Here is a 16271-nt window from a genome sequence, read left to right as displayed (position 1 = left end):
ATGGACAACTCCTTAGGCTTAGGAGGATAGGTAAAGAGGGAACTCTTCAGGGACCTTTATCTTTTCAGATGTGTCTCATAAATAACTTTTTTTTTGGGAGTGGGGTTTGAACCTGCAAAGCAGGTGCTGTATGACTTGAGCCATACCTCCTCCTGTCCATTTTGCTCTGGTTATTTTTGGAGATGGGGTCTCATGAACTATTTGTCCAGGGTGGCCTCAAACCACAATCTTCTTGATCTCCAAGGAGCTAGTATTATAGGCATGAGCCACTGGTGCCCAGTTTAAATTGGTTTTAACCCAGTCTGAGAATATCATTTAATCAGTGAATTTAACCCATTTATAATTATTGTAATTTCTGTTTATTTCTTCTACCTTACTTTTTGTGTTTATATTTTTTTCACCCCATTTCCACTTTTCTTTGTATTGACCAGTATACCTTAAGGAGACTATTATTACTTATTAAGCACTTACTGGTTCCAGGGCTCTGTAGTTGATTACTTTATTCTTACAACAATCTTAGTAATATTATCTAGTTTTATAGATGAGAATGGAGACTCAATAGACGTGGCTTTCCTAAAATCACACAAAGAAGCTTCATGATTTGAATCACCAGAAGGAGAATGGGAAATTGGGCCCCCTCCTATTTGCCTGACTGATCATTTAATGATCCGTGTCTGGTCTTAGAAATAATAATAATAAAAAAAAAATCCACATGGGCAGGGTAACTGTAGACTTTTAAGGGCCATCCACTAAATGGAAAGCCTGATGGAGATATTGGGGTGTTTGAGATCTGACTCCAGCTGGCTGGGATCTGAAGCTAGACAGAAGGCAGGCCCATAAGCAGCTGAGCCATCTCCTGACCCTTCCTACTTTGTGCCCAGTAGTAGAGTTCAGTGCCCGGCAGTAGTAGAGAGGCATTAGGGGAAAGGTGGGGCTTCAGTGGATTTTGAAAGAACTTAAGATTTTTAACAAGAAATTGAAGGCAGAGCTGGGTGCTGGTGGCTCATGCCTGTAATCGTAGCTTCTCAGTAGGCAGAGATCAGGAGGAGTGCTATTGGAAGCCAGCCCTCGCCAAATAGTTCCCAAGACCCTATCCCAAAAATACCCAACACAAAATGGCTGGTGGAACGCTCAAGTGATAGAGCACCTGCCTAACAAGCTTGAGGCCCTGAGTTCAAACCCAAGTGCCACCAAAAACAATAGAAGGCAAAGGCATTCCGAGCAGCAGGACAGCTTGGAGTGTGAGTGACAGGATATAGGATGGGGAAGAGTTGCTTGACTATAGAGTAGTAGGGACTGCAAGAAGGCAACACAAATGGCCTGAAGGACAGAAAGGAGAGACCTTGAACACCAGGATGAGACCTTTGACTTGAGCTTCCACAGTTGTCATTTGTTTTTGTGTTCTCAGCCTCTGACTGTGAGGTGGTATTACTATAAGCTATTAATGGAGAGCGGCCAACTGGCCTGACTCACTAAGTGGTAACACCTAGACTCTGACCCAGCCACAAGGGCTGGTGGAGTGGCTCAAGTAGTAGAGCACCTGCCTAGCAAGACTGAGGTCCTGAATTCAAACCCCAGTACTGAAAGAAAAAAAAAAAAAATCAGGGCCACACTTTCACGTGAGGCAAATGAGGAATGTTAAGTGAAGCCTGCTCCACTTATAATATGAGGTTTTGACAGAAAGTAATGCCTGAGATTAGTTAGAGCTGTCTTTAGTATTCCTTCCATGTTGAAGAGTTCAGAACTGAATAAACAAGGTACCAGAGATTAATGGCTGCCCATTCCTTACCCATGGGTTTTCCCAATAAGTGCATAAACACATGCTTTGCCCTCTCTTATTTCTATCTGCTATTATGAGTAATCCACCTCTTCTATTTGAGTGCAAATGCATCTGAGTGACATAAGGGCTTGGGCTGCCTGAGTGGCTTAAGGGGTAGAGTTACTGCCAAGCAAGTGTGAGGCCCTAAGTTCAAACCCCAGTACCACCAAAAAAAGAAAAACAGGCCTTGTTTGCTGTGTTTTTGTGCCTTTTTTTTTTTTTTTTTTTGGTGGGACTTGGGTTTGAATTCGGGGCTTCAAGCTTGCAAAGCAGGTGTTCTACCACTTGAGCCACACCTATTTGCTGTGTTTTAAAAAGTGCTCTTACAGGGACTCACCTGAAGTTTTTTTTTTTTTTTTCCTTGATGGGACTGGGGACTAGGGTTTGAATTCAGTGCTTTGTGCTTATGAAGCAGATGTTCTACTGCTGGAGCCACGCATCCATTGATTTTGCTCTGGTTATTTTGGAGATGGGGTTCTTGTGAACTATTTGCCAGGCTGAACTTGGAAGTAACAAAGCTTCCCAAGTAGCTAGGATTACAGGTGTGAGCCTCTGGCATCTGGCTCACCTGAAGTTTTAAAGATACGATGTCAAGCAAAACCCTTGGGTCATACCATCAGAAGCATGAGGGCTGAGAACTGCTCATTCCAGCGTGGATGCTCTTCAGGGTGTTGGGTCCTTAAATAATTCTTACCTCCTCTGCCCCAACAGTGCACATAGCTGAAAGTTGCATGAGTTATATGCATATATGATATGACTGCTGCATATAATTTTCAAACTTTGGTAAATCAGGTGTTAGTACCAAACACCAGAGACCTGCTTCTCAATTGATCATGATGCCAAAACAGTCTGCGATCTACCATACACGCCTACTGCTATTTCTTGCCCACCTATGATTTTGTTCCAGGCATTGTGTTAAGTAACCATTTTTTAGATGTGATCTTTTTCCTCATAAAAAGTTTTGAGTAGAGACTTGAATTTCTTTGTTTATGGTCAGGAAACTGAAGCTCTGAGAGGAGCCATAAGAATGAGCTGGACTTTGTACTATGTTGAACTCAAACCAAAACCCAAGGCCTTTCCGTACCTACAGGTTCAGGTTTAGGAGGAAGGAAGCCTGGACTCAATAGGATCAATAACTGGAACTGTCACTCCAGTCCCTGAAGGCAATGCTGCCAGCAAAGAGGGCTGCTCAGCTCCACCTCAGTCTCAATGTGGCCTTTGAGATGATGAATTATAGAAAAGAGGGAGGCTGCTGTTCACCTTGCTTGTGACCTGGATCAGAAGTTACATTGCATAGCAGCTGTGTGACTCCCTTAGAAAGGTCCCTGCCTGTGTGTAAGCACCTCCCTTTCCACAAGTCTGCCTTTTCTCAGGCACAGGATGTACCTTTCTAGATGTTCCCTTCTATGAGAGCCCAGTCCTCCACCTCCGGTCCTCTAGAGGTTCTGGTTTCTGTTATCTTAACCTTTTCCTTTCCTTTTTTTTTTTCTTTCTCTTCTATTTTATGGATTTTACATTTACTTACATGTGTATACATTGTTTATCCCACCTGCCCCACTACCCCCTCCTTTTGTTTTTTTGAGATGTTCTGCCAGTTCTCAGAACCTTTTCCTAAAAAAAAAAAAAAGAAAAAAAATCCCCTCCCTTCACATCTGGTTTCAGATATACCTCTGATTTCAGGTCTGATAATCTGTCACATGTGTGATACTGACCAGGTACCTACAATGAAAGATGGATGTGTCTTCTACTTCCCCACCCTGTTCCTGATGTCTGGGCTCCCCATCAAAGTTTCATGGGAGAAGAAAGGTTTGGCTCATGGTCCTGTATTACCTGGCCTGGCCCTTGCTAGATCCTTTTTCAGGAAAGGGAGAAAAGAGGATGTGGACTGGGGGTTTGTGAAGCAGTGGTCTGGGATTTAGAAGGAGGAAATCTGGATCATTATTTTACTTGGAAGAGGGACAGAAATATCCACCTTAGATGGTTGTATTTATGCTCAATTGATATACTATGTGAACAGTTGTATGTTCAGTGTTTTTGTTTTTGGTACTGGAGATTGAATGTGGCCTTGTGCTTAAGTTGAATTTTAAGTACTGTGCTAGAAATGGGTGGGGGGAGGAGGGGCAGAGCAGCTGTTTTAGGGCAGGGAACTTAGAATACTTGTAAAATTAGAAAATATTTTAAAGAAAGCATAGGCTCTTAGAATTAGGAAGAACCTTAAAGTTAGAGCATCTATAAAGCAGAAACCAGCATTTGGATGGGGAGAAAGGTCTAGAGAGCTTAAACGACTTATGCAAAGTCACCCCACAGTTCTTAGAGACCTGTCTGCCTCCATGTCAGGAATCTCTGCACACCAAGCCCTGTGACCTCCATGTGGCTGGCTGCAATAGGAGGGCCCTTCTTGGCTAAAAGCATTGAGATGCCTTTTCAAGTTCTGGCTGGGACAGCTTAGAGGGCTTGGAGAGAGCATGGACTAAAACCCAGGAAAGGTCATGGGGACCCATTTATGCCAGTGAGAACTACACCAGGCAGCAGGCAGTGGTGAGCTCTACTTTGGAGGTCTGAGTTTCCAGGAAAGCCAGGGAATCCAGATTCTCATTCCTGAGACACTCAGGACTACCCCAGGGGACAGAGCTAAGAAACCTGCTTGAGGTGATGGATAGCAGAGATATTTGTGATCGAGGCCTGGTCTATCAGCTTTAACCAGTTTCTTATCAATCAACTCTCCAAATTGGTTCAAGGACAGGCACATGGCTCAAGTTGGTCCAGACCCAAATCCATGACTTTTGCTAGCAATCTGATGCGATGCAAGAGTGACCCCAGGAACTTACTCTGTGCCAGTGGAGCTACACTTCGAAGCTATGCTTGGACTCAAGTAGTTGTATTGTTGCTATTGTAGTCTACATAGCCATTGGGTACAGGAATTCTAGAGATGTGGAAGGTGTGAAAATCTTAAGATCTCAAGTCAGAAAAGCTTTTTGCTAGGCTCCCCTTGAAACAAGAAGGCACAAACAACATCATCATCACTGCCACCATTGAGGGGCCACCTCCCAGAGTACAATTCTCATATTCAGCAAGGAGAGCTGGTAATTAGCTATTATTCTCTGCAAGCTATCTGTAGAAGGGTTCTTTCGGGAGTGAACATAGCATCTGATAGTTTTTAAGGGTTTTACTATTAAAAGATATTTCCTCTCAACCACCGTGCCTCTAAACACACATACCTATTCCATTGGCCCATGGAAGAAGAAAGAGAGTAACAAGTCTACTCTAGATTAATCTGAAATTTAGTACAGATGGCTTGGCTAATTCAGCTCAAATCACATTCTTTTCTTCACTTGTCCAGTTTCCTTCACACATGGGAATTCATTGGCCCTTGGAGTTAAATTCCTTTATAAAGTTCATATTGTATGAGTGGAGGTAATTTCCCAATGGTGGATAGCGATGCTAGATTTGTGGTTGTTCAAACAGATGGAAGAATTTAAAATAAGGATCTAACAATTGCCATTTGGGTTGACTTAATCCAAAGAGTCTGAGGTCCTGAGGTCTTTTACCCTTCAGGGTAGTGTTGTGTTTTTTTTTTTTTTAAAGAATATTGTTTCTGCGAAATCATAAGTTTTAATTTCTACTTTTAAAGACATAGAAGCCTTTAAAAGATGTAATAAAGACATATGTTTTTAAATGTGGTATACACTGAAATTTAGCACATTGGAAAACACCTGGACCAGATTCTGAAATAAACCTCTTATTATTTCTGTTTAATAAAGATTGTTCCGAAGTCATAGGGTAAGCTGTTAAGAACCTTTTTACAACTTCTCTGTGTGATTTAAACCTTTTTCAGGACTGTGTAGCCAAAATAAAAGACTAGTTGAGACTGATATAGAAAGGCAACTGTTACTCTGTAATCCCTAATTTCAAATTTTTGTGTGTATCATAACATTATACTAATTTTAATAATAATTTAATATGATGAGGTTCCCCTTTAAGATTTCAGCTGGTGGCTGGGTATATAGATCAGTGGTAGTGTTTCCTAGCATGCTTGAGGTTCTGAGATCAATCTTCAGCACACACAGTGGGGGGAAGGATCTGAGAAAGGACATTTCCCTTTAAAATTAAAAAAGTTGAAACCATTGCTTGCTTCAGATTATGTCACAAAATTCTGGTGCTGAAAGCATCCTCATAGTAAGTACAGAGTCCAGCCCTCTCATAGTGACCAGCTGTGAATTTTGCATCCCACCAGTAATTGTGTCCTCAACTTTCTCCTAATTATCCCTCCTATATTACAAAGGGACTCTGTGGCACTGTCAAGATGAAACACCCTTCCCCAGGTACTATGTCAGGTCAATCAGACTTTGCTGGGAACTGGAATTCTGAGTGGTCCAGTGTAGACTGAAGAGGGTGAAGCTGACTTATCCTTGTGATCTTGTGCTGAACACATTATTCATTGATTTCTGTCACTTGGCTCCTCTCTTACTCCTCATGGTACTGTCCTTTCCTTTCAGAGGCCTGTTGTGTAGCCTTTCCTTTGAGGTTTCCTAATCTTGTCTAGTAGACTAACACTTTTCCCCACTTTTATCCTCCCTTAGGCTAGCCAAAATACTCTTGAGTGACTTATTCCTCACTTTTTAGCCCAGGCTGGCCTCGAACTCGTGATCCTCCTGCCTCATCCTCTTCGCCTCGTTGATTACCGGCGTGCGCCACCACGACCGGCTATTCCTCACTTTTTAAATGGGGAAATCATATCAAAAGTGAATTGTTCAAGGCCACATTATAAGATCTTTGGGCACAAATTTAAGACTATGCTCTACAGAAAGAAGTGATCATATATTAATAGCCACAAAGGTAGAGCAAATCTTTTTTTTTAGGTGGGGGGTGTTTAAACTCACTCTACCACTTACATAACACCTCCAGTCTATTTAGCTCTGATTATTTTGGAAATGGGGTCCCGAGAATTACTTGCCCCAGCTGGCCTCAAACCTCTCTATCACAACCTCCCAAGTAGCCTGGCTTAGGAGTGCAAATCTTTCCATGACAGGGTTGGCCCTGTGTTTTAAAGAGAGCTGGAGGAAACTGCAAAGCCTTAGATTTGATCCCTGGTACTGCAAAAAGAAAAAAGAAAGGGGGTGGTGGTGGGGTTGGGGGGAGGGAGAACATGAATAATGATGATGGAGATGAGGTGAGGTACCAAGATCCTTATAACAGTGGAACCATAACTCCAAGCCACAAATGTAACTTCAATTCTGGTCATCAAACTGGGTAGAGTTTTATAGAGGCCTAGAACTTTGCTGTCAAGACTGAAGGCTTGAGGAGGAATTCTGCTTGCTTTTTTTTTTTTTTTTTTTCATTTTTCTTTTATTATTCATATGTGCGTACAAGGCTTGGTTCATTTGAGGAGGAATTCTGAAAAGGTGAAGGAGTCTTGGGATCTCAAGCTAAAGGGGAACTTGGGCAGGTAAATACCTAACCAGGGATGTGAGTCAACAGAAGCAAGCACTGAGTTTGAGGGAAGAGATTACATATGCTAACGAGGGTTCTAGATTCTAGCAAGGGCCATTGGTCATGGACCGCTGAACTGTAAACTTTGTTGAGACAGCATCCATGTTGTATTTTTTTTTTTTTTATAGCACCTGGCACATAGAAGGTTCTCAATACACATTTGCTGAATGAGTGAGTGGATGGATGCTCATCCATCCCAGCAGCTAAGTAGCTTTGTTAGTAATGGACTAAGTCTTTAGCTTTGCATCCCAGCCTCAACCCTGGGAGCCAAATGGTGCCTGGTTGGTGAACATTGTCTGGAAAACACAGCAGCAGTTGCTGCGATATGTTCCCAATATTCTCATTATTGATGACATTTGCTCAGCAGCAGCTGTGGTACAAGGAACAAAAGGTTCTTGCCCTGTGGGCTTGCAGCCTAAATGACAGAACACAAAACAAACAACTGGCAGCTTTTCTGCGTGGGGGTGTGTGGTGGTGTGCTAAAGCATAGAGAACCAACACTATCTCTGATTTATAACAAGAACAGTAGGAATGGTTATTTCCTATTTTACAGACAAGTAAATGGAAACCCAGTGTGCAGGACTGTGTGGACAGCCTAGTCTGGAGCACCCCTCTTTTCCTCTTGTGCTCTGTGTGCTTGCCACTCCTTTCAATCCAGGGGCTACCTGAATAGAGGTGTTTGCCTCATCATTTCCATACTAGCTAAGTATGTCACTAGTTGGATCTCTAGTTGAGAAAAGGTCCTTGGCAAGAAGGGAGTTTTAAGGAATTTGAAAGAGGAACAATGGCAAGTGGACAAGAGGGTCAGAGGCGGTGGCCTTGCCTATTCTGTACCCTAAGCCCCACTGTTCTCCCTCCCAAAGGCAGAGATACATGCTGGTCACCAGGGCTGAGGTAAGGGCTCCACATTTTCCTATTTTATAGTCTTTCTCTAGAATTTTAGGGACAGAGCACCCTCTCCTTTCATTATCTTCTGCTATGAACACTGTAGTAATTTCTTGGGGAACAGCTCAGACTGCGCGCACGCGCGTGTGTGTGTGTTCTAAGTTTTTCTCCCTACCTACAGGGGTGCCCCCAGTCAAGAACAAGTAGGTGATGTTATATGGAGCCCTTTCTCTAATAGTGCCAGGTTTCCGTGTGACCCCTCACCCTGACTGGCCCTTCTCTGCAGAACCTGCTTCCACCTCTGACTCCTTTTCCCAAAAGCAGTATCTCAGGTGCTGACCCCCCACCCCAGGGTTCTTCCAAATATACAATGCTGCACCTGTTTCTCAGACCAAGTCTGTGGAATTTCAAGGAACGTTTTTGGCAACAGGTCCCTGATATTTCAGCACAATGATTGCTACCTACTCTGCAATTCGGGCCCTCTGCTTTCATACCCCTTGACAGAGCTGGGGTGAGGAATGAGGAAGGGTCTCTGAATTCTTGCTTCTTACCTGGGGGCCCAAACTCTAGGCTATGAGTGGAAAATGCCTGGAGATCAATGCCCAGGGTGGGAAAAACTCCTCCCAGGTCCCAACACCTCTGTAAATCCCTGGGGGGAGAGGGAGGAGTGGGCTGGAGTGACAGCTTTGTTTGGGAGCCTCTTAAGGCCCTAGGACCATCGGTCCAGAGATGCCTTTCTGGCTGTAGAAACCCACAGCAAACGTCCAGTTACAATCAGCCGTCCATCTTTATCCGCAACTCCCGGGGAACCGACAGCTCAATGAGATTTGAACATGGAGTTCCAACATCTCTTGTTTTTTTGTGGGGATGGGGTGGGGTGAGGGGGCCACCAAAAGGCGAAAGACTGGAGGCGGTTCCTTAATGACTCCTTTAGGCCGGCCGGGTCGGCATTCCTCAGTTTTGGAGGCAGACTAGTGTTCTCAGGTTTAAAGGCAGGGTGTGGCATCGTCCCCAGCCGCCAGATCCGGAGAAGCGGATACCAGAGCGCAGTTGTAGGGGGTTGAGGGGCTTAACTGGGTTTCCCCAGCCTCAGGAGAGTAGCGCGTGCACAGTACGTGGGACTTCGCGGTGAAGGGGCTCGACCTAAGGGCTGCGAGCTTTCGGGTCCCTTAAAGAAACAGTCACACACTTTGGAGCGACCTACACATTCTGTATTCTGATTTTAGCCCAAGCCAGGTTTCCTCGAAGCCCCGCCTCCTGAAAGCTCCTCCCCTACCCCAGTAGCCACGCCCACGCCCGAAAGCCGCACCCACAAGAGAACCCCCGCCCCAGCAGCGCCCCCCTGCCCGGAAGTCCCGCCCCACGACCTCTTCCGGCCCCGCCCGTGGTGGGAAGGCAAGCTCAGCAGTTGGGGTTGAGCGCGCGGCAGGAGCAGGTGCTGCCGAAGAAGCGACAGTGGCAGGATGCGCAGGGGTCGCAGCAGGCTGGCGCCGGTGGCTTGCAGCTGTCGCGGGTGGCCACGCAGGGCGCGGGAAGCAGGGCCCGGGGCCGAGCCACCTTCTTCATCGAATCCTTTTTCTGCGGAGGGAAACGCCCGAGCTGCTCAAGCCTGCCACGCCCGCCCCACCCGTTCTTATCTCTGCCTGCACATTGCTCAGGCCATGGAGGCCCCGCAGTGGACACCGCAGCCGGTCCCCGCTCGCACCCCCACTAAGCCCTCCGCTTCTGCCTCCACTTCCCTACAGACTTTTCTCTTCCTAGGAAATCCCACTCGGCCCCACAGTTTAAAATGACCATCTTGCGGCTGTCATTTGTGTTTTCTTAGTAGATTCGTAGTTCCTCCTATTTCACCTCCACCGCTTTACCTGGGCCAGGCCACCATCTATCTTTCTTTCCCCTCGGTCGTCCTGGCCCCTTACAGTCCACCTCCAGTGACAGGGGACCTCGAAGAAGACCTATGATCGCTGCCTCTGCTTACAGCCTCCTTCAGATTTCTCTTTGCACTTGGAATGCAACAAACTTTCTTTTTTGCACTTGAGGCCCCTTGTGGCTTGTCCCCTACCCACCTCTCCTGCGGTAGGACCTTTGAGCTTGTTACTCCCTAGCCTAGGGACAGTCTTTACTGGCTTACCAATGCTAGTGGTCACAGCCACATGTGGCTACTCAGTACTGAAATAAGTCTAGTGCAACTGAGAAGCTAAAATTTAAATTTAAAACTGAAGAAGTGTAAAATATTTTTCCCATTAAACACAAGTTTATTAAGACCACATTTCACTTTGTTAAAGATTTAGCACTGGAATTGAGATGTGTGTGCTGTGTTAGCTATAACCAGATTGCAAAGACCTAGCATAAAAAAGGATAAAATATTTTAATACCTTTTAAAATTGGTTGCATGTTGAAATGTTAATATTTTAAATATATTGGGTTAAATAAAATATTAAAGACAGTTGCAACTGTTACGCTTTTTTAAAAGTGTGGCTATTAGAAAATTTATATATATATATGGCTAATGTGTTTCTATTAGACATTGCTACTCTAGATTACTGAGGTTTTATTTGAATGCCACCTACTTAGAGAGACCTTCCCTGACTATTCTTCCCTCATTTTCTTTTTTTGCCATGCTTTAATTTAAGTCTTTATCTTTTGAATTTTAAACCTGTTATATTTTTTGGCAGTACTGGACTTTGAACTCAGGGACCTTGTGCTTGCTAGGCAGGTATGCTACCATTTTAGCCACACACCCCCCCCCCAGACCTTTTGCTTTATTTTTCATATAGGGGCTCATGTTTTTGCCTGGGTGGGCCTGGATCACAATCTTCCTATTTATGCATCCCACATAGCTAGGATGCCAGGTGTGTACCACCACACCTGGCTTATTGGTTGATATGGATTCTTTTTTAAAATTTTTTATTATTCATTTATTCATATGTACATACATTGTTTGGGTCATTTCTCCTCCCTGACCCCTCCCCCACCTTTTCCCCCCCTGAGATGGATTCTTGCTAACTTTTTGCCTGATCTGGCTTTGAACAATGATCCTTCTGATTCGTATCTCTGGAGTAGCTGGTATTACAGCCATGAGGCACAGCACCTGGCTTAACCTATTTATTCATTTACTTGCTGCTCACCTGTTTTCCCTACAAACTCCATGAGAGCAAAAATACCTGTTAGTCATTGCTGTATTTCCAGTGTGCAGCATGTAAATGTATTTGTCCATTATATATTATCTATCAATCATCTGGTCTCCTTTACTTTACAGCCAGCAACATGCCTAGAGAGGACTTTCTCAAGATCACACAGTGGGCTGATGGAGTGGGTCAAGTGGTAAAGCGCTTGCCTAGCAAATGTGAGGCCCTCAGTTCAAACCCGTACCACACACACAAAAGAAAATCATGATGCCAGGTCCTATCTCTCATATACCTAGTCACCTGAGTAAACTGAGGCATAGTAAAACAGAAATAATGTGTGCATTTCAACAATGCCTCAATCCAGCATTTCTCACAATGTAGCAACCTATATTACAGTGGTTTGATTTTAGGTGATACATGAACATTAAATGGCCCTGAGTCACTGAGTGAGAAAGGATTCCTTGCTCCCTCCCTCCCTCCCTCTCTTCCTTCCCTTTTTCTTTTTGAGTTTTGAACTCAGCCTCACACTGCTAGGCAGGCACTCTACCACTTGAGCCACCCCCCTCCTTTTTTTTTCATGATTCTTTTTTTCCTATCTCAGCTTGAAGACTGAGTTTGGTGTTAACGTGCCCTTAATGCTTCTCCAGCACTTTCCATCTGTCTTTTAACACAGAGAACAGGCCTCAGAGTCACAGTTCAGCAGGCAATGACATCCAGTTAAACTTCATTAACAATGTTTTATTATCACTTATTTTTACAGTTGCCATCTATACAGCAAGTGATACTGGTTTTCTATCATAGTTCTATTTTTTTTCTAAGTTTTGATTTTAAATAAATAGGTGAAACTCAAGATACGGCAAAAGTTGTGGAAGCAGTTCTGAAATGTCAGGTTTGGGAATCTGTGATGGTGTAATTTCAGGCAGGAGGCTTGACTTGTATTAGAAGCTGCTTTTTAACTCATAAGCTATTTTGCTTAGTGAACTTTTAGCTCCTTGTGGGGCTTCTGTGGGGCTTCAGCTTAGGCTGTAGACCAAGAAGGCTTTAGGGCTTTTTCAGCTGTTTTGGTTAATGTAGTAGGGCTGGAAAAATCTTTCACTTAGTTTTCAGTCACAGCTTTCTGCTCTTCCTTTTAAGCCCAACCCCACCTGCTCAATGAGCATTCTCAGGTTTACCTTGGAAGATCTCTTCCTGTTTTCTGCTTCTTTTCTGCTGATCTTTCTGGATTTCTTATTCAGTGCTTCAAAGACAGACAGAAAGAACAAAGCCAGATGTTTCTGGGTGGGAGCTGCAATAAAGTGGGAGGAGCAAAGGGGGGCTCCAGGAGGTCTTAGGGTGGATAGCAGGAGGTGTTGGATGAATCACATCATGGGACAGAAGCCACCAGGTTCTTGTTAGCCTGTTTGCTGACCTGGAGCCAGGAGCTGAGAGCAATGTCCTCCGAGGAAAGCAAAGAGGAAATCTAACGGGCCCTGTGATCTGACTGTAACATCCATTAGAGGCCCAAGCCCTTGACCTTACCGCTGAGCCACTCAGTCACTTCAGGTACTAGTTTGGTTTTTTTTTTTTTCCAATACTGGGATTTGAACTCAGGGCCTACACCTTGAACCAATCCACCAGCCCTTTTTTTTTTTTTTTTTTTGAGATAAGGTCGTGAGAACTATTTACCCAGACTGGCTTTGAACCACAATCCTCCTCATCTCTACCTCCTGAGTAGCTAGGATTACAGGCATGAGCCACCAGCACCCAACAACTCCAGGTACCAGTTCTTTAGTCTTTAACCTGACAAGTATAAAAACGTTGTGATACCATGAAAATGAACTCAGTGTCTTGTACCTGGATGCACCTATGTTACCTGTTTTCCAAGTAAGACTTGGAGCCAGGTAGACCAATCCTGACTTTGCCATATAATAGCTGTCTGGCTTTCTGTAAACTATTTAACTTCCTGATACTCAGTTTTCTCATCTGCAAAAAGGGTTCTGTAATGCCTGTCTTGTAGCAATAAATGAGTTATGTTTATAAAGTGAAAAATCTGGCTTATCAATGGTGATCAGTGAATATTGGTCTTCCCTCCCTTCCCTGCCCTTACTGCCCTTACTATATCTAGAGTATCCTTTTTTCTTAGTGACTGGCAAAACAATATGAGACTACTAGTTTTGACCTTGAATGCTGAATTTACCTGTATTTGAATTCTGGCTCTGCCAGTTAAGAACTGTATGATCTAATGCTAGTTACTTAACTTTTGTAAGCCTCAATTTCTTCAACTGTGAAATATGAATAAAAACAGAGTTCACCTACAATGCCTACACACAGCATATCTATTATTTATTATTATTTTGTTTATGGAGATTGCTCATGCTAAGCCCACGTTCATTATTATTATCAGGTGAAGTCAAACTAGGAGATCTCTAATGCCCCTCATAGTCTTCCCTGGCATGGCAAGACTTGCTTATTCCAGACTTGGTTATATTCTGCAGCATTTCCTAAAATTTGTTATTGCTGACAGGAGTTCTGCAATTCGTTAAGTTTCAGAAATGCTAAGTTAAATCAAGTTCACCAAGTGTCTTGACTTCAGGCTCTCTCAGAGTCTCTAATGTGCTAAGCTGCAGATTAGATTGATGGCATGCTGGGTTTTCTCAAATCGAATGAATTAAGGAACACTTTATTCCCCCAGGACTATTTCACAGAATGAGCAAGAAGGAGCCAGGACTGTGGCAGTGGAGCCTGGTAGCAGCCTGGGGAACAGGCTTGACACCCTATAGCTCCATCAAATGGGCCAGAGCCCCGAGGCTGGGCCTGAGGTCAGGCTACTTACCCACAATAGAGACAGAAGGTAAATCCAGTAGGTTCACAGGAGAGTTGTTCCTCAGGCTCTTGTCATCTCTGGGATTCTCCTCGGGTGCCAGGTGGCTATAGGCAGTGAGGAAGCAGAGGAAGGCCAGTAGGGTGGCCAGAAGCAGGCGAGTGCTATCCATCCTGAGAGGCCTGAGTGGGACAGAGAAGGTGTTCTGCTGCAGTGGGTGGGTCAGGGATAGGGGCAAGAGGATGTGCCTTCCTGCTTTCTATGTGATCCTTTGGGCTGGTGCTATGACACAAGTGTCCCAGGACAGCCAGAGGACTAGCAAGGCTTAGGACAGGGAAGGGGAATTGCTGAGGGAAGAAGAGAGAAAAGGAGATGGAAAGAGAAAGAGAGAAAGACAAGGAAGGGAGGGAATTTGAAGCAAAGAGAAAAGGCATGCATTACTCTGGTCTCTGTGTCCGGAGGTTAGAGTACTGATGATTTCTGTCTATGTATATTTTTAAAGTCAGTGGTCCCCGGAGACCCTGCCTGGGCAGAGCTATTGAAAGGCCCCACAGTAGTGCCTCACAGTGACAGGGGTTTTACTAAGGTGCCAAGAATGAGGCTAGTGAGACTCAGCAGAACCAATGCAGTGAGAGCAATAAATGGATCTTCAGACAAGTGTGTATGTTATCCCATACACCAGATTCCCACACCTGGAGGGAATGAGTGCAGATAGGGTTTGTGTCAGGCATTTGGAGCTGCTGACACAAGCTAACTGGTTTTATTTATTTGCTATCTGACAGATCTCAGGGTGGGTTTCCTCTCAAATGCCTGGGCTTTCTCTGATTATGGGATCCCCACCCTTCCCTATTTTCTCTCTGATCTTGGAAAAGACAGGGACTACTTTTCCAATGTTTCCTCCACCCTAGTCATGAGCACTGTGGGAGAGAAAAGAATAAAACATTTTGCTCATACTGGTCCTGCCTGCTCCTGGATTCCTCTTACAGCAGCCTGGCTGATTTCTAGCCTGAGGCCCTAGGGTTTCCAGCTTTGTGCACTATGATGTCTGGGGTTTCTTGTCCCTATCAATAAGAGTTAGTCCAAACAAAACTATCAGAAAAGTCTGAAGCATGTATTTTTTCCTCCATTCTCTGTTTTTCAGAGCTTATCTTGTCCTCTGTCAAAGCCTTTATCACATTGTTTATGTGTTTGTCTTTTCTAATCAATAAAAAGAAGAGGTCATGTTTTACTCATTTTTATGGCCCTGATTGGCACAGTGACCAGCCCAGAGCAGTAACTCAACAAGTACTGACTGGGGGTGGGGGCAGGGGGGAGAAATGACCCAAGCATTGTATGCACATATGAAAAATAAAAAAATAAAAATGAAAAAAACAAAAAACAAGCAAACAAAAAAAGCAAGTACTGACTGAATAAATGTTCATGTACTAAGTAAAGCTCCTTTTCTTCTCAGCTAAGTGGTTTTCTGAAAAACAAACAAACAAATATGTGTCTCCCTGCCATCAGCTATGATCTTCCCCCTTTCAAAAGGGATCCTGGTCTTAGATACACATTTTGGATGACAGTGACTTAACCCCTGGCTCCAGGGTTTAGATTTCTCTGTGACAAATAGCACAATCCCACCCCATCCTCCCCATTTGTGGTTCAGACATGGCCTCTGACTAAAGATGGTCTAATCAAAGGAAACTTAGGCCTTTTGATGGTTTCGGGAAACTCTCTTTCATTGAGTACCTAACATAAAGTCAGCAGTTGTGATTTGAGCTGGTGGTCATTTTGAAACTGGAGCCAACTTTAGGATGAAGCTGACATAGTGGAAGACAGAGTGAAGATAGTAAAAACAGCATTGGCAACACAATGAAGCCACTGGATTGGCACTTGCTCGAAGACCATCCTATATCTGAACTTGTCAATTAGACAAGTCAATAAATTTTCATTTATTGTTTTTAACTTGTATGTGTTGAACTTGCTTCACTTTCAACCCGAGGCATTCTCTAGGACACTGCAGTAAAGTTGCATCTTTCATGTGGTTTAGGTTGAAAGCTAAACTTTAAGGAAAAAATTAAAGACTACAGATTTTCTCTAGCATGCAAATGATGGCTGGTCTTTCCCTTCTCCTCCTCCCCCACCTCTCTTTCTCTCCTTCATTCTACTT

General features: G+C 44.1%; 1 protein-coding gene across 2 annotated transcripts in view; it reads right to left on the bottom strand.

Moving 5' to 3' along the window:
• Positions 1–9495: 9495 nt before the first annotated feature.
• Positions 9496–16271, bottom strand: part of Asip (agouti signaling protein) — a 117055-nt gene continuing 110279 nt past the window's right edge. For both annotated transcript variants that reach the window (XM_074074581.1, XM_020170277.2), the window contains 3 exons: positions 14135–14304; positions 12495–12559; positions 9496–9772 (listed from right to left, as the gene is read on the bottom strand). In XM_074074581.1, coding sequence (XP_073930682.1) covers positions 9596–9772; positions 12495–12559; positions 14135–14294 — 402 coding nt within the window. In that variant the 5' untranslated portion in view covers positions 14295–14304 and the 3' untranslated portion in view covers positions 9496–9595. The remainder of the gene's footprint in view (positions 9773–12494; positions 12560–14134; positions 14305–16271) is intronic.

This window comes from Castor canadensis, chromosome 5, assembly GCF_047511655.1.
Source record: "Castor canadensis chromosome 5, mCasCan1.hap1v2, whole genome shotgun sequence".
Classification (NCBI taxonomy): Eukaryota; Metazoa; Chordata; class Mammalia; order Rodentia; family Castoridae; genus Castor; species Castor canadensis.
This window is presented reverse-complemented; position numbering and strand designations above follow the sequence as displayed.